Raw genomic sequence first — 18371 nt, 5'->3', positions numbered from 1 at the left:
TATACATCTGGAATTCCATTTTTGTAAGTGCATACGAACAGCATGCTCTATGTCAGTCTTGAGAGTTCGAAGAGGAATGTGTAATTTCCTGGATCAAACTCAAGGCGGGAAACGAAACGGCCAAGCACGCCAACTACAGTAAACCACTCTACTAGCCAGATCAGACTGGTATTACATGAGTAGGATGGGCTTGAATAATTAACAGGCTCTCCGCGAGATTCCTTTTATTTCTCGCTCCAGAGGGTAAAATGTCGGTTAATAGGAAGTAGTCATTCAACGGTCTCCCTCTCTTCAGTTCTCCCTCCCTCCTTTGCTCCCTCTCTGTGGACGATGATCTCGGTACTTCCCAAGTTCCTCCTACCTTCCCTGGATTCGTCAATGCAACAGGGAACTTGGAAACATCATCGGACGAGTAAAGTCCTCCGGGCTCTCCTTGTGATACTCCCAGGATGAGAACAGAACGAGAATCTCTCGTTGAAGTTGAACGAGTTTGAGCACCGAGCACCCCGTCAAACGGACCGAAATCATCGTCATTGGGATCTACCTCAGGGATAGTGGGGGAGAGGGAAAGAGCTCATGGTCGGAGGAAGAGAATGAAATGGAATAGCAACGATTCGTTCTGGCATCGTCGACCGAGTTCCGAAACCATTTTTTTCATGGTGTTTTTGGAGCAACTAGTGCTCCTAATTGTAACTCATCCATCCAGATGGTTGGTCGTGTCCTTCCGCTCTAAATTTGTCGGTGGGATTTTTTTGGCTGACAATAACTGAGTTGGTTGTACTGTACGTTATATGGCGGCGGTACTTGCATCCAATTCATGTTTTACAGTGCCCAAAACCCTGGCTAGTGATTGTAATGAGCATGCTTGCTCAATAATAACCTAAAGAAGACCTCTGTAATGCCTAACCTAGTAGCACATTTTTCTCCATTTTTACCCACGGTGAGCATACGAGACCATTCCAGAGAAAGAGAGGAAGGAAGGAAGGACCTTAATGGCTAATTCATGGAGAGTCAAATCTACTTCTACCCCCACTAGGTTTGAATCCAGGTCCATGGCTGCCAAAAATGTGTATCAACAGTTGGCAAACAGGCAACCAATTTAAACACTGCAACGGCTAATTTTCCCCGAGGGTTCAGACGCATAGTTTGCCACAAACGCGCTCTCCCGCCCTCCAAATTGTCTGGCTAAAAATATAGCCGTGTAGTGACTCGAGCTAGTCTTGCTTCAACGCTAAATGAATCGCTTGTGAGCGAAAATGCAATCCACCGAAATTAATCATGTATGAGGGGCCAATCAGGAGAAGGGTCCAATACTGCGGAAACGGAATGGCAAGACTGCTTTGTGATCATGTATGCATGCACATTGGACGACCATCGTCATGAAGAAGTGTCCGTCAAGGGTTTGGAAAAGCGGATGCTGATGCGGGTAAAGCTGTTGGGTGGGTGAGAACCAAGTGTGCGAGAGCCCTGACAAAGAGGTCTTGAATGAAGAGGATCCTCTGGCTCTCTCTGGCTCTCTCTGGCTCTCACTGGCTCTCACATCCTTGCTTCTGATCCCAACATCAACTCCCACTTTTAAACTTGAACAACGAGACAATACATGGCTGCTTATTGGATTGGCCATAGGCGCAGAAGCCGACTTGAACGTGGACAAAGTTGATTGTGATTAGTGGCATCATCTAAACAATGAGGGCGGCATGCAGGAACACGGAACAAAGAATTTGTACGCTCTAAACGATATCTCGTGGCCCTCATTTATCTTGAGCGGGTCATTCAATCTACATTCTAGGCTCATATGGCTTTTTGTTCCTTGGTATAGGATGGTTTTTACGTCTATGAACCATGATTTTTATGAATTGCACATTGCTATTGCACGTGTTCCCAACGATTACAAAAGATTAAATGTATCGAACAAGTGTGGTTGATTATGTGAGGGATGAGCCCAGTTTTGGTTGAAGGGGTTAGTAAGCCGGAGGAAAGGGGAGTTTTTTTGACCTTGTTTCAGCTTGACAAAACGGAAAGTAGTGGAGGCTTAGTTGGCGAAGGGGGATAAATCTCGAATCCTTGTGAGGCTGATAATCTCTCTGGCAAGGAAGCAAGATCTATGGGACGTGATCTCTCCACTTGGTGTTGCGATCCATCGGACATTTAAGACTACACTAGTTCAGAACGATCCCGATGCAATCTGATTAGGAGGGCTCAAGAACAGATTTGCGATTTCCTTTTTGTTGGCTTCCTTTCTATGCCACTTTAAGTTCTCCACATAGAAAAAAAGAACCCTGATCGCACGAATTGAAAGCTGGATTCAACTTGTGATCACCTACCGTCATTGTCAACTGAAAAGCGAACCATTAGCACAATTATTTAAAGGCTCCTTTGATTGCACCATGCAAATCCTGAATCGCTTTGAAACTGCACCACAAAGCACCCTTCTGGGGCTTTGCCAAGATGCAATTTCACGAGGCCATTACCTTGTCATTCATGTTGGCATTCTATTATTCAGTGATTGAGAGGTGATCCAGTTGGATCAATTGTTCCCTTGAGATAAAATTGAAAGCATCACCCTTGTCGTCGTTTAGTTGCTGTTCTCGGATGCGATCAGGTCAAAATGAAGGCCGAGGCGTCATAGAGTTGGTCCAATGCAGTTGTTGCCCAGGGACCGATTGCAGTCACTGGAACATGTGCCATAGCTGAGGGACATATGTGGATCATTCATTTAAACCTTTTGGGACTGTTCCAATGGAAGAGCGCAAAGCACACTTGTTCTGAGATCCTGCATGGCATTTATTTACGTTAAACCCGAAAATATTTGTTCTTATCTAAATTATGTTCGTGATCTATCTCACTCCTGTTGATCCTTGCTAATGAATCCAGAGATTTTCGTTCACGATGAGTAATTAGGAGAGCAATTTATAGTGATGTAGATAATCATTCAACCGCACAAATATGTCAGTAGTATTAAGTAAAGAGTCGTCTGATGATTCATTACTCCTAAGCTTAACTTTAGGATTCGTTCGTTAAAAGCTGATTACAAAACACACGCTGGTCCAAGATTTAGAGAACGTTCTTAGAGGTAAACATCTTGTAACAAATGGAACACTTTTCAACTATAGCTCAGCCGCTTTCTGGACCAATAAATTCATGGCTCTTGTCTGTTTCCTATTTTCCAGATTATTGTCCCGGGTCCCAAGAAGGGTCAGGCGTATCATCTTCGAATCCCACCACAGATGGAGAATTGCCTCGATTAGATGATGAATGCATCGACAATGTTATGGATTCCCGTAAGTCACCAAATTTAAAGCTTTTAAGGTCGTACGAAAGTAGCTAAAACACTAATTGATTAGTTCAATATGGTTCCCAAAAATGATTAGTTGTAGCTGCCGTCGATTTTGTCAACCAACCGGATATGATCAGTCTAGACATCTTCAAGAGTATGTATGCCATATGATGATCTTCTTGTCCCAGGTGATTCCAAAGACAACGAAAGGTCACCATCGGGTGCCTGGCGCGTTTTTTTCCTTGGGATATTGCACACTCGATCCTTGGTCAGTTCGGCCTTCATTGAATCCAGGACGAGAAGTGTTGATGTTTCTTGCACAATGGCATAAGCAAGATTAACTCACTCTCCGGGTTCAAGTACGAATTCCTGAAATGTGTGAGTCGTCTGTTTTTAGTTGAAAAAAAAGAAATGATTATAGTCAACAGCGCCCCGGGCTACTGTTGCAGGCCAGTTAGATTCATTCTCCACTCGGTGGGTTCTCAGACTCGTCTTTGGCCCTTCGGAGATGTAAGGCAATCCCGCAAAGCTCCCTGTTCATCAACGACTTGTTCTTGTTCGTCGCTTCAAGCCTCAAAACCAGCCAACGCCAATCCTGATGTGTGTTTTGAATGCCTTGAGAGCGGGTTCACATCCACTGTGTGTATATGCTGTACACACTGGAATGATGTTCAAGAACAATTCCGTAGCGCAAGTACCACACGTCGTATTGTAGAAGGAACTGCAACTCCTCCGCGTCGTTCATCCTCCACGTTTGTTCGTTCGTTCGATCGTTCCTTGGTTTGTTCGTTCGATCGTAGTGCGGACGTTCGTTGGAGAGTGAGAGAGGGAGTAGCGCATGAAAGGAGCGAATCCTGTCTCGAGGAACTCTGAACTCTCAAGTGTCACCTCTATGAGAACGAAGGAACTGCAGTCTGCCAGTGCACTCCGTAGCGTAAGCACGGTCTACGTTATTGCAGGGCGTTTTTTTGATTTGAACTCAATCAACCTTTAATGTGTCCCAATGTCATGTCATTGAACGAGTGAAAATTGCTAAAAGATATTTGCCAGTGTCAGTCACGAGAAAAGCATCTTCGTCTAATTCCTCATTGGTGATGATCATAAAGTTGTGGCCATGAAGTCAAACCAGTTGTGACCACGGTGAACACAGTTCCATGAGGTTGTTTCATAGTTGCTCTTGAGGTACATTCGATAACACCAACCAGCCCATCATTGCCTCAGTTGCTCGATGCTAGATTGTTCCAATCGGCCAGAATAGAGCACTTCAGAAAAGAAAAGTGAAATCGTGCATTATCTAGTACACTGCCAGTGCCCGATCAAACCAAAACCTACAACTCCGATACTGCTTTTAGCATTGCCATTCCTCAGTTACATAATCCTGCCAAAAGAAAAAAGGGGAAAACGTGCGAATACTTCACTATGACCAAGGTGTTCCACACCTGATCCTCTTGAGTGATCTTCATTTTGAGCGGACGTGATCCGTGGTGACATTGAAGAAATCGTTGCAAGTGATTGTGTGCGCTTTCCCAACAAGAAGTACCAAAGCCATCCGCTCATAACTAATCAGTCAAAAACATTACTACTAACACCATGACGGACACATTGGATGATTGTCAAATGCAGCCCTTGGATCTTTCCTGTCCCATCTCCAGACAGAGGCGGTTAACCCACCAAAGTTCGGATTTGGAGGAAGAAGAAAGGCTCTCGGACAATGAGACTCCCCGTAACCTTACCATGGCCAAGGCCGATTCACCTGAGCCACATGGGCATAGCAAAGGCCCCGCTCGAAAACGATTCTTGACCAAATATCTCCACAAGGACAGAGGTAGGAAGCGTTCCCCCATGATTGGTCTAGTCGCCAAAATGACACAATCGCAAATGAGCAAATACAGTAAGGGAAAGGAAAATGAGCCCAATCCTAATTAAGACCTGGCTCGGGTTTTGTAACAAATCAATTTCATTGCCTGATTAGAAGACCTTGAATAATGGCCAGCTTTCTTGGTTGGAATCTCATTGTTCACAGAACATATACTATACAAGTGGCTCCTCTTTGTATACGTGGGACAAGGCGAGAAAGAGAGCAAAAAAGGAATGGAGACCTCTCCGTTAGTGCAGCCTTTTGTGAGCGACCTTGCCTGTCTAGCCGGTAGACCAGTCATTCTACCGGGTCCACTGGTCTTTTTTTGGGATCGTAATCAATAAAACGATAGGTCCGTCTGGTTACTCTCCACTTGAATATTTCCAAGTCTCGAGCATGACTTTTTGATATTTTCGAGTGCGTTAAAGGCTTCTTCAAACTTTGACCTTGATTATTGCATTCACAAGTACAATCATTTAATTGATGAACCAATCAGATCCGTTACCATCGACTCTCCAAAATAACCATTCCTCAAATTAAGTCTTGTATATCGCCAATGACCTTTGTTCCCATACCTCGAAAATAGGCCCTCATAATGCCCACTCAAAGGTTGCTTCCCTGGTCCTTTCACCAATTTCAAGTGCTCTCAAGTTTCACCCAAGGTTATTTCGGGGAGCCCATGGGAGGTTTTCCTTATGAATGTGAGGAATCTGATCACATCCTCCAGCGCCGCCTCATACGAGTATCTCCATTACTTTGGTGTTTGAATAAATATCACGGACTTCCACCCATAGGGAAAAAATACCACCTTTCTGGGTCACCTCTTTCCTCCTTCAACCCTTTGTCAAGCGAAACGGAAAACTTGTTTTTAACAAGACATGATAATATCCTTGGTCGCAAGTTCGTTCTCAGGCTTGGGTTTCTCACGCATTCCGTCCGACCACCGATCTTCTCCTTCTCGAATCTCAAAACCCTCCTCCCTACTACCAATCCTTTCGCTTTCGCCTTCAAAACATCCTTTACGTTCACCCCAATCCGTTTGCCCCGTTGGGCTCATGTTGCTATGAGAAGGACTTGAACTTGAAATCACCATTTTCCTCCCTTTGGCCGACACCCACTTCAATCGTGGTTCATAACAACTCTTTTGGGAAAGAAAACAGGTAGCATTGGAGGGCTTGAAGGGGGGATGTTTTGATAGCTAAAGCAATTTTTCTCGACACCCAATTTGGGCAACCAGCATTGCCACTTTGGATGGCTTTGGAATGGGGATGGACTTAGACAATTCGAATTGTTGTCATCCTCGTTCTGAACAAGAGAAGAGTAAAGCAAACAATCCTCCTGGAAGGGGAAATTTGGACGAGACCCCACGGGTAGTTTTGAGATGTGGTGGGTGCACAACTGTACATTGCTGTGTATTTGCAGTGAGGATACATTCCCAGGATTTTGATAACGAGATAACAACGAGCGGATGTTAGAGGGCTCGGTTGGCTTTCTCTCAATGCCCCATGAAAATACCACGAATCGACAATAGGTGTTATGTAAAAAGCTCTTTCTCGCACAGACGCTCCCGCCAACCAGGGAATTGGGCAACAACCAAATTAAACGTCTGCTAATTATTCAAAGCAGGACGTTAGGATAGACTGCTAATGTTGCCAAGGATGGCAGCTCGTTGATGGCTTGGTTCTTCTTGAGCAATGAGCATCCTCTTGAGTAACCCAATTGTGAGTGCGTTTCCTGGCAAGGGTCGTTTTATCTGGCCAATGAATATACATACGCGCACATACATGCATATACTGAACACGATAGACAGTCGACAAGCCAGGACCCATTTATATGTACTTATTTTGAGCTGCTGGATCCCTGTCTCTGGAATCTGTTGGAAGCAATTAGTCTCGAAATACATTTTCATGCGAAGGAAACTCGAGATCTGTAGGTAAAATCTGCCTAACTAATGGTACCAGAAGCACTCCCACTGTTCTCTCTGTCGCTTCTCTAGTATTAACTGTTAACAATGCCGTGATGAAATCTTGCCCGTTCTGTGCCGTGCACATTGCGCACGCAGATCGTCTGTAGGTCCGTAATATCGGTAATGGCAGAATTAGTAAACAATTGCTACGTGTGACCTCTCATCTTAACGGTTCAGTGGGGGTGAAATCAACCTCATCTGGCGGTACCATTGCGTGTGCTTGTTTGCGCACATGCATATGAGATTTTCAGAAGTACTGGTCGCTCCTACATATGGACGTGTACAACACAACAGAGATGTCCAGGAGTGCGTCAAGCTTTCAACTCGTTCGCCTGGGTCGTGTTAAGTTACCACTTGAGTTGGAACTTAGGTCCCATACTCCTCTTCTAATGGTGTTAGTAAGACGCAACATATGTCATTTGTCTGTTCGAGACGGATGACTCGAAACTATTGCACATCATCCAAATGTACTACTGCCACTATGTGCAGTACGTGGTGCCAGACGACACCTTCAGTCCCTCTGGCTTGCCGGCCTACCTCCCATCCATCCCTTCCAACAACTCTTCTGACACTCACTCCACCTCTAAGACCGTTCATTCGATGTATTCCGAAATGTCACCAGCTGGAAGAACCGGCGACCAATGTGACCCTGAATTTGAGAAGCGGAAAAGAGTGGAGAAAAACAGACCGTTTTACATGTTGTGGAAGATATTGCCTCACCATGATCCTGAAGCTCACGTTTTGAAGCATTTAAAAAGTCGCTCAACGCCCCTGTCCCACTCATTCACCTAAGGTATTCTCCGACTTGTTCTATGGGAGCGTCAAGGATGTTTAAAAAGACACTTGTGGGCTAGTGAAAGTGAAACGTCTTTGCTTTCGTCGTCTCTTACTTCTCCTGCTCCACTCTATCGTTTAAAGTTGCACACTGGGAACGAACGAGAGGGAAAAAAGTCTTGACCCACATTTCCCCTCCCCATTCTGTACCCACTGGCTTCATTTCCAGCCTTTAAATGTTCTTCAAAAATTTCAACCGTGACAAAATTTGGCCCATCCTCCCCCCCTTTCGTGTTTCGTTCAAGAGCATCAGGGGAAAGTCGGCAAGATCAGATGAACTAGACAGTAATATATGTGAGTGAGTGTACTATATAGGAACGAGCGGTAACTGCTCAGAGGCATCTGGAAATATCAATTGTCCTAGATTTTTCAAGAGCTACAACGTCCCTCGATAGTTCCTCCGAATTTTGAATCGGGATTTCCAGTACAAATCTACCAAAAGAAAGCTAATTCACTGACCCCGCAGATCTAAAGATCATAGCAGATTACTTCTACTCTCAATAGAGATTGAAATGAGAGCGTTACCAACAAACAAAGTGTGGATTTCCCTTTCGCGTCCTTGGTCAACGTTATCAAATAGGGTTGGGCGAGTTGTCCTGGAAGCTTCGCACTGCCAAAATGTTTCCTCATAATGACTCGAATTTTAGGGTCATGGTCGGCTATTGATAGATTGCGGTCAATTACCGTCAAAGACGTGCGTTCAATGTACCCAACCCCTATCGAGTGTCTATCAGTCTCGATGTCCAGCACTGTCAAATGGTGTGAACTCGGTTCCGTTGTCAGTTGTCCGGACTCGAACTGTGGTCAGTTCATCGTCGGTCATCAACCCTGGCCAATATCCTGAATTTGGGACACTGCATTGTGCAGTACGCCTGACTGGCCAGAACGAGATCAGGAAGAATCCGACTCAAGAACGGGATTAAACATCCCAATGAGCCCTGCTTAGTGATGAATGTACGAGTGGGTTCGTTCAGATTTGTTGAATTTGAATACGGATTACGTAATAAGGGGAAAAAATGGGATCACTTCCTGTTTGATCGCACAGCCAATGCCGTCCATGTCCAACAACTCAGTACTAGCAGTCCATGGCTGAGGCATTTCATAACTCGAACGAGGCTCTCACATTGACTGATCTGTCATGCAATCCAAATAATTGTACACACCACAAGAAGAGCAATTCTAGCAAAATGTGGGAAAATGCACGGTCTCAGCACGTATAAAACCTGGTTATGAATCAAATCGGGATACGATGACGATTACAATAATAACAAAGGGAGTAAAGACCGGCAAGGTACCGTGGAGTTGCTCTATGGCTAGTAGGTAACAAGTGCACCAGAAGAATTTGTAACGAAACGTGGCAATAATGCTTGTGGCAAAATCCATGAATAGATTGATGCAACTCCCCATATCAGGGTTTTCAACTTGTGGAATCTCGTATCGTGCAGTAAATTCTTGTTCACGTTGGAATGAATTATTTTTGAAAGATCAAGATCGGTGCTTTGGATCACTGATCAAAAACACAGGCTTGAATGACATTTTGATAGGAAGCTCATTTCAGGAGAGCTCTGTCCATTGCGGCCAGTTTTGTCGTCTACTGTACTGCTTATAAATACAGTACAAGGTAATGCTTCACTCTAAAAAGAGCATTAGGAAGCGACGGCATTTTAACTTCAAATGGCAATTTTACGTGATTGCATCGTTGTATGCCATCTATGCCAAGGGTGGGATGGGATATGTACATTGAGTACATCAGCATACCAAAAGGACCTTTACCGTTTCCCTAAGTCGATCAGGATATTACTTTTTCTCCTCGGGTGATTCAGTTAAGAACAGAATTTATCGCCAAGACGTAGCCGCGTCGACACTTGATGAGGAAATTCGCCCTTTTAGCCACATGGGACACCCCAAATACCCTCTGACTCATACTCGTATTATGCTCCTCGTCTTCTTTGGAATGGTGCAACACAACGGGACGAAGGAACGGGAACACAATAATAATTCAGGGAAAGAGAAAGAGAAAGAGAGAGAGAGAGAGCTCAGTGAACTAGAGACTCCAGGAAAAAAAGAAGCGGAGGAACAAGTGTGAGCCAAGAAAATGGATGATCCAAGTCTCCAGATCGAATTGGACTTGGGGAATGGATGGATAGGATAGCAGATAGGGCTCTGCAGACGCTCAATACACAACAGAGCACTCGCTTGAACAAGGAAGGATGGAGAAGGAAGGGTCCACCTTCATCAGTCCCTCCAAGGGCCATGAAAAGGGGAACTTGAGTGGATAAATGCTTGTACATGACGATGAAAAGAATTTACTCCCATTGGAATGAGACGCTGTTGGCATGATTTCTACAGAGCCTTCAAAACCCTGGACAGATGGATCTCCAGGAAATTCAATGAAGTCCCTGGTCTTGGCGATGACTGAAAGGAAGAAGAAGATGTATGCCGTAAGCAACGTAGGTACATTCTATAACACGTGGAGTACTAGGTCAAATACAGATAAACTGCTGTGGTTTCTCACCGCTCCAGACTGCCGAGATCCAATCGGGCCGGCAATCTCATAAAATCATAATATTCTTGCGATCCAATCTGTTGTATACAACGGTGGATATGGGTGCCATAGGCAATCGTCCCTTGGAATGGGACCCTCCAAGAGTCTTGTTTTGAGGTTTTATCCCGCAATCATGATGATTTTTCACGCCATCCCTCCTCGTCTCTCCTCCCCCAAAATAATGTGATCAGAACCATATGTGTGCCTTCAACCACATTCACGGCCATTCGGCTTTCTCTCTCTCTGTCTTTCTTTCTTTCCTTCTTTCTTCCTCCCTACCTTACTTGTGCTCTCTTCATGGGGTTCTGCACACCACCCCAATCTTCTAAAGACTTCCTGCTACTACCACTCTGCCAAACCCTGAGATGAACTTTTAGGGTGGTTCTGATCGTAACTCAGGACGATGGGGTGGATGTTGGCTAAACCATTTGACTCTATGTGTCATGATTGCTCCGTTCGCTCACTCGCTCGCTCCCTCTGTCTTGCCTTCTTTCAGCTCTCTCACTCACCGGGTGTGTTCCTTTTTGCAAAACCATTTCATCGACCCTCTGTTGCTCATTTTAGACCCAGGAAATCACTGATCGAACTGCGTTTCAGAATGACATACTCTGGATTTGGACTTGTTTTGGTAAAGGTTATCAACTTAAACCTTTAGCTTTCTTTGACCGTTGCTAATGTCAACTGCTCACTTGATGTAACCTGGGGAGTACGATATCGAATAAGTTCCCATAATTGTCAAATGTATCCTTCTTTTGAGCAGTGTATCTTCGTTCATGAAAAGAGCTAGCGTGAGTAATCAGGAATATATGAGAAGGAATGTTTAAAAGCAGTCTCTCCAGGAATGATGATGATCCTTGAGATGAATCAGAGGAGGAGGATGAGAAGGGAGAAGACGAAAAGGAGAGGACACAAGGAATGAAGTTGGCGAGGGAGTTTCCTTCGAAAATAGAATCGCTTCTCGTTTTCGATCCTGTTCGCAGAAATTCCCCATGGGACAAGTTCTCCATCTTCCCAAAGTCCCCTTTGCCAAAGCCTTCAGGAACTCTAGAGTTTTATCGAAAATGTTGTAACCTGTTTCCATGACAAGTGTTGCTAAAAATAGAGAGTTTCTCCACCTTCATGTAATTCCTCTCCCACGTCATCAACAACGGTCTTGAAAGTTGGTTGGCATCAAAATTGGAAATAGCTACGACCAAGGCTGTGTGAGCGGCTAGAGAAACTTCTCTTTGTACCTCGTTCTCTTTCTCTCCTCTATGTGGGAGCTGTTGCTTGGTGAGAGGCGGAAAGAGAGAGAAGGAACAAAGTCGATTCAACCACAATCAAATGCCTTTCGTACTCCTCGGCTCCTGCTCTTGCCTCTCTCTTTCCATAACGTCACTCAAAGGCCGCTTTTGATGCTTCACCCGGAAATAGAAGACAGAGCTTGTCGTCAAAAATCGACTTGATCCAAGTTGATCCTCGAGTAACTTCTTCATGAGAGTAAAAATACCGAGGGAATGTCGAGGCTCGTAAAAGAAATCAGTCAGGTATTTGATCGCAGTCTAGCCAGTGCAAAAGGGGCAATAAAGAAAGAGAGAGAAATGAACTCCTGTTTGTAATCATTCCAATTTGTTTATTCAAAGATGAACTTGCTGCACTTGCTTCCGTGTGGGTTTGGATTCGAGAAGCTCAAGCACTAGTCAAAGCAAGCCTCATCTTAGAGTACATTTATTTGTACAAAAATCGAGACAAACTGCATCTGTGGGCAGCCAGGAAGAAATTCAAGCACTCTGACCTGCTTCTCTCTTTATCTCTTGTCTGCACTCAAATTGACGGGGAGTGAATGGCAGACTTCAATGCTACAACCCACAACGTACGAGACTGGCCTCATTATCGTCGAGTAAATATTTATTTTTAAACCGACACGACTTACGTCTGAAAGGGGCCAAAAACTGTCTTGTACTCCCATTTTGTGTGAAGTTGTGGCTAGATATGGGAGCATCTAAGAGGTAGTAAGAGGTGTCTTCCGGCAATCAAAGGTTTGACTCAAGAATGTCTACCCGTCTCGTTAGAAGGCTTTAATGGACTTGATCCGTTTGATTACTAGTCTGAAGTAAGTCTCATGAACTTTCCTGGTTACTCCAATAATGAGTTGGCATGGTTGAGCCTGAGTAGCCCCGCCATGCTCGAGGTCTGGTAGATTGGAAACCCTCTCAGGGTTCAGTTTTATTGGATCACTTAAGCCATTTTAGAAAGCGAGAAGAGCTCCGCCTGTGTTAACCTTTGTTCACAGACTTGTTCTTGGACTACGATTTTTAAGTAGAGAGGCATTAAAAACAGGAAAGACCTTGGCAGACTACTACAAGAATGTCAGAAGAGCAAACAAGGATCAGCCAAAAGGCCATTTGGTGTTGCACGGTCTCAAAAGCCTCAGTTCTGATGAAGCTCGTTGTCGGGTTCCCAAGAGAATAGTGAGACAAAAAAAGTTACATAACGTCGCTTCCTTGTTCGTCAAAGTCGCCTCGCCTGCTGTTCTGTTTTTTCGTCTTTCTCTTCGTATTCCATACCGGTTCCAATTCGATCCTTCTTTTTCCCTCCCTTTCTTACCCAGGGCCCTCTTCCTCTTGTTCTTCCTTCTCCTTTTTGTCGCTGCGTTTGTCTGACAAGAGACAGACTTCTGGGCCTCGTCCTCGGCTTCTTGAGCGAATGGAATGACTGGAGAAAAAGGCGAAAAAGAAAAAGGAAGCTCTCTTGGTTACCACCCACGACCTAGCTGGGTGCATTTTCAAATGACTGGGATAAGGAAACGGAGGGGAAAAAAGAGCTGGTTTCTCATTCTTTTATGGAAAAAAGGGAACCAAAGGCAAGAGGCTTTTACAGAACTCACTGAAATTGGAATAAGTTGAAAAGGATGTGATTACTGAATGCATGAGCTCACTCCTACCCCTGTATTCTGAGTTGACTATCAATGCCATGGAAGTAGTCTTTCAAAACGACCCTGGGGTCTTCAGAAAAGATAGCTTGTACATTTTGGTTGAATTATTGATTGGCCAAATGTTTCCTTTAACAAAAAAGCGCAAGCAAGTGTGCGATGGAACTCGCATTCGCATGCATATCGTGAGTGACCTCGAGACTGTTGTCATCATTCATATCAGTGTCCTCATTTCTACTTGCAGCACGAGCCTCAGAGCTCAAGGCCTTTATCCTCCCAGATACTCACTCGTCCGTCGCTCGTCGTTGCTTGATGGAACTGGGGCCGAGGCCAGGGCCTGTTTTTACATTGGCCAACGTCAAAAGAACGTTTGGTCTTGGTTCGCTCGGCCGCGACTGGCGCTGTACGAGAAGAAGGGAGCCTAGGCTAAAGCCGGCTCTTAAGGCTCAAGGCCAATGTCTAGATCGAAAAGGCCATGCTTTTTCCCCATTCCACATTTGTGATCCTGCCTTACCCACCCACTGTGCTGAAGGCCAACATGTGAAAAGACCCGACCACCGAATGGTGGGTAGTTTGGTAGACAGTCTGCGTAGAGACTCAGCACTCACCCACCCACCCAAACACTCAACCAACCAACCAACCCAAGAGCTTTCGGTTCAATCCGTGTGAAATTGCTCTTGGCCTGTTCAAAATTTTGGTGGGAACAATTGCTTTTGTCCTTGACAATTTTCGATGAGCAACCCCAATTACTCGCTAAAGTTGGCCATAGCCAGGATTGGGATCCCTCTCGGTATACTTGAAACTCTGTGGGAGTTTTCTTTTTCCTTGTCAGTCGAACACCACTTTGGGTCGGCCTATTCCGTACAGTGCACACGGTGGTGAGATGTATTAGGCATGCCGTCTGCATCTTGGAAATGCTCTTTCGCCCGCATTGGATCTCCAACTCAGTGGGCGTTGAGATATGCCAATGGAACACAGGAGGCTCACTCCCCAGTCGTCTACGGACATGTCTTTCAAAGCTGTCTATTTAACACTTATAATCATCATTCCGGCGAGAGTCAAAACAGACAACATGTCTCGGTTACGAAATTGAAAGCGAGCCTTGGCGCTCCATGAATACTCAGCACCAGGGTCTGTCACAGCCATCTTAGTGTACGTATACTGGCTTCAAATAACCATTGTGACACGATGCTACGAAACCAAGATGAGACCCAAATATTCTTGGCCACTCCCAAACGCTTTTCATGTACATATTCTTATCCAGACACCTCCGGGGCTCGTCCATTAGTCTGGCCTTGTCTAGCCATTATGGATTTCCTTTTTCTTGTGAGAGAATCTAAATACGATGTATTGATGTTGTGGAGGGTATAAAGCTGATACATTCTCATTAGAGGGCACAAATAGCTGTCTTTTCCAACAACCAGAAAGAAAGGCCAATACAAAGCGAAAGGCCTTGGGGAAAACACTGTTGAAGTTATCAACATGCCTTCAACATAACATACATTATCATGTTGAACTACTTGTGAAGCATTTTTTTTTTGAGGATGTCCACATCGATCTTTAGAACAAGTGTTCAAGCTCTTGGTATTCCGTATGGTCAATTCGATCATTAATTCAAAATGCCTCGACACGGAATGCCGCTTCTTAACGAAATCAAGGTCACCGCCAAAGATGTTGTTGAATCCCAAGTCTAGCTGGTGCACATCCGAACACTGAAGAGGGCCTCTTAAGGAGCCTCGTAGGCCTTGGTTTCTCCATTTCCTGATCATGTCCTTGAGACGAGACGGTCTTCTCTCTTCCAAAAAGAGAGGAGGAAAAAGCTCCACTACTCCCTCGCTCTCTCATTCGCTCGCTCCTTTCTGTTCATTTCATTCTTGTCTTGTTTGAATAAAGGCCGAGCTGTGCACTCTTCACGCACCGTCGTGAATGACAAAAAGCCGGCGATATTCAAGTCATGTGGCCTTGAAATAGAACTTGATATGTGCTTAGCAAAAGTTTTTGATACGCGATGAATTTTCATGTCTATTTTTTTATCGTAAACCCACTGTGTCGCATTGTGAACGTAATTCCCCTCATCATGCTTGCCCTTGAGAACTATAATAAGGCCTTTCTGATTTAGCCTTTGGATTTGCGGTCACCGTGTCTAGCCACCTGAGTAAATACAATTATCTTGCAAACCTAACAACTTGATTGAAGTTCGCAATGCTCATGAAGTAATCGTCCAAATCCCGTTCGACACTTCTTGAAGTGTTCTTTTTAGACCTCAAGGCCATCGGTTCATTGATCAGTTAATAAATGTGAGGGCATGTGTACGTACAGTACGCGCGTGAATGCTCCTAAAGAGTGGCCTGTATTTGAGAAAGGCAGGCTTCGTCACAACAGACGTGAATTTGAGTCAGAAGAACTCGGAACTAAACATGAGCAACTTCCGGCTTGAGAGTTTGGGGCACAGTCTGGTCTCACTCATATTGGCCTTGCTCTCCTTCCTCTTCGCCCTTCACTCAAGTTTCGGTTTCTTTCTCACACGTTCGAAAATGCTTCTGTCGTTCACACTCGAGATGCAGACTGATTTTCAATGATGCATCATCAAGAAAAGGAAAGTTGCGAAGGGTAGGACTAATTACGACTTTGAAGTGGAATTTAGGTCGACTATCCAATGCTCACTTCCATTTGTGCACTTGTGCAATCAGCTTTCAAAAAGGAGAATGCCTCAAGTAGGCGTCATGCAAGGTTTCGAGAACACATGGAAGGCGAGAATGCGGCATCTCGCTTTAGCAAACTCTGGGCGTTCGTTTTTTTCCTTCTTACTTTTTGTCAATACTCGAGACTCCTTCAACTCGTATTGGCCCGTCTTCCGACTGAGCAGAGCAGTTTGCAAAGTTAAAACGGAACCGTGGATGCATGTGTTTATTGTACAATTTCTCCTTTGAGTGCACTTCCTGTGCTGGTGGTCGAGGCCCCAACCGTTGACTACTGCCTCGTCTGGGCCTCCTTTTCAAAGGCTAGATGGAAAAGAGGAAAAGTGCATGTGGCCTTGATTCGGCTATAAATTGAGGCCATCCTCAAGGCGTGGTTCCCTTGTCCTTCTCTTGTTATTCCTCTCGCGCCCTCCCTCGCTTTCACTCACTCACTCACTCACTGGTTCACTCGCTCACTCACTCTTCCACTTACTCAACACCAGACACCACTACCACTGGGTAAGGCCTTACCATTCCAAGGCCAAATCCTAAGCAACGAACGAGGAAACTATTTCCAAAAAGCGGACGAACCTTTGTCGGTTCCCAAAACCTTGTTCCCATTTCCGTTCAACGGCCTTTTCCTCCTTCTTGGCCTCTCTCTTCGCTGGTGTCGATCTCGTTCTAACTATTATTCCTCCAAAGGCGGTGCTTGCTGTCGAGTCCAGAAGTCCTGTCGGCGCTTTCAGTCTTTCTGTCTACCCTCCACTCTTTGGCTGTGCTCCTCGTTTGCTTCCTCCTTTTTTTTGCTCGAGAGTTGGTATGCTCCCAAAGATGCATGTTTGGGGCCTTAGAACATGACGTTATACTTGCTACTTTGGCCTTCAAGGTCACTGCAACACCCGAGGCAGGCGAGAACGCCCGCCACAAATGGGCCGAAGGTGCACGGTCGAATTGGAGAAGGAAAGGAAGAGGGAGGCAGAACTTTCCTCTTCTTCCGGTGACTAGACGGGACCTTGACTGGAATTGAAAGAGCTACACACCATTGCTTTACCAAAGGACAAGAGAGCCACACTTTGTGTACCCTCGCTGGGTACTTTTTCGTCTCTCAATCTTTCTTCCACTCATCCTGCCCGCTATGTAACCAACCGAGGAAGGAAACGGGGACACAGAGGCCTGATGAAATGGCCTTCATCGCCTACGTTCCAACTGCCAACTACTACTACTACTACTACTACTATTGCTATGTACAAGTGCTAGACTTCCACACTAGTTTCTGTTCCACTCTGCGGGTTCTGTGGATATAGGCCTTTTTCCTCGTCTTCTTGCACAGAATGGGAGCGAAAGAAAGCAATCTGAGCACAGTTCCTCGAGGTCGAGTTGTCCTTGGCATGATTGACTACCAGACTTCCTTCTGGTCTGTGAAGAGCTGTGCGAAAACTCGCTTCATATGTTGGTTAAGCGGCTCACTCTCTGCCTTGTCAGACTAAAAACACGCAAATGTGTTGCATATCGAGTGGATTGATGAAACTTTCAGAATTGCCAGCTTCTTGTAGTTTTTTTTATATCTATTTCGGTTTCAAGGCTCTTTTTTTGGCTTATTGACAACAAACCTGAAGCCTCTTGTCTTCAATGGACGGAGAAGGCCTAGGAACCTTTTTCAGGCCAAGGACATGCTTCCCTTTCCTCATGAGAATGTTTCCGGATCATGAAACAGATCCTTATGCAAGGACGATCTTGGGAGTGAAACATACTGCGCTTATCGTCTGGTTCAATTTGACCCTTTTTGATTCAACTCAGTTCCCAGCAATGTTTCCACTACAAGCACAATCATTTGCTGAATGCACGAACGCCATTTTTCTGGCTGGTTCCATTATGAATGAAATTGAGTTTGAACAGGGGCGCTATAAGTTATCTCAACACTGTTGCTACGTACGGTAAACCAACGAATACGCCCGTTCCACTCGTTACTTATTCATTTTCCCGACTTGATACGCTAACACTGTGTAGACTTAACCTTGACATGGACCAAAATGGAACAACGCTCGCACAATTTGGTTTGGATTCCTCAAGGTTTCCCGTATGCTATCGGATAAGGCCTGCCGACCTCTTAACCTATTTTAGTGGAAACAGGGACGGCAACCCCCACGTGGAGCTCTTCAGCAATGACTGTCCTCGATGAATTATTTTGATGCACAAGCGAATTTGTACATAAGCCGTAATTGATAGGTTCAATATTTACCGAAGCATTGGAAAACTCAGGTTTCTACTAAATCAAAAACTCCGATACTACCAATATTAGGCC

At 45.0% G+C, this 18371-nt stretch overlaps 1 protein-coding gene across 2 annotated transcripts in view; it reads left to right on the top strand.

The window, feature by feature from the left end:
• The window catches only part of LOC131878019 (ecdysone-induced protein 74EF-like), a gene marked incomplete in the record, with an annotated part of 45843 nt that overhangs the window by 14877 nt on the left and 12595 nt on the right, over positions 1-18371 (top strand). Inside the window, 1 exon segment of one of the 2 annotated variants that reach the window (XM_059223914.1) lies at positions 3171-3281. In XM_059223914.1, coding sequence (XP_059079897.1) covers positions 3171-3281 — 111 coding nt within the window. 2 annotated transcript variants of the gene reach the window in all.

This window comes from Tigriopus californicus, chromosome 3, assembly GCF_007210705.1.
Source record: "Tigriopus californicus strain San Diego chromosome 3, Tcal_SD_v2.1, whole genome shotgun sequence".
NCBI classification, from domain to species: Eukaryota; Metazoa; Arthropoda; class Copepoda; order Harpacticoida; family Harpacticidae; genus Tigriopus; species Tigriopus californicus.
This window is presented reverse-complemented; position numbering and strand designations above follow the sequence as displayed.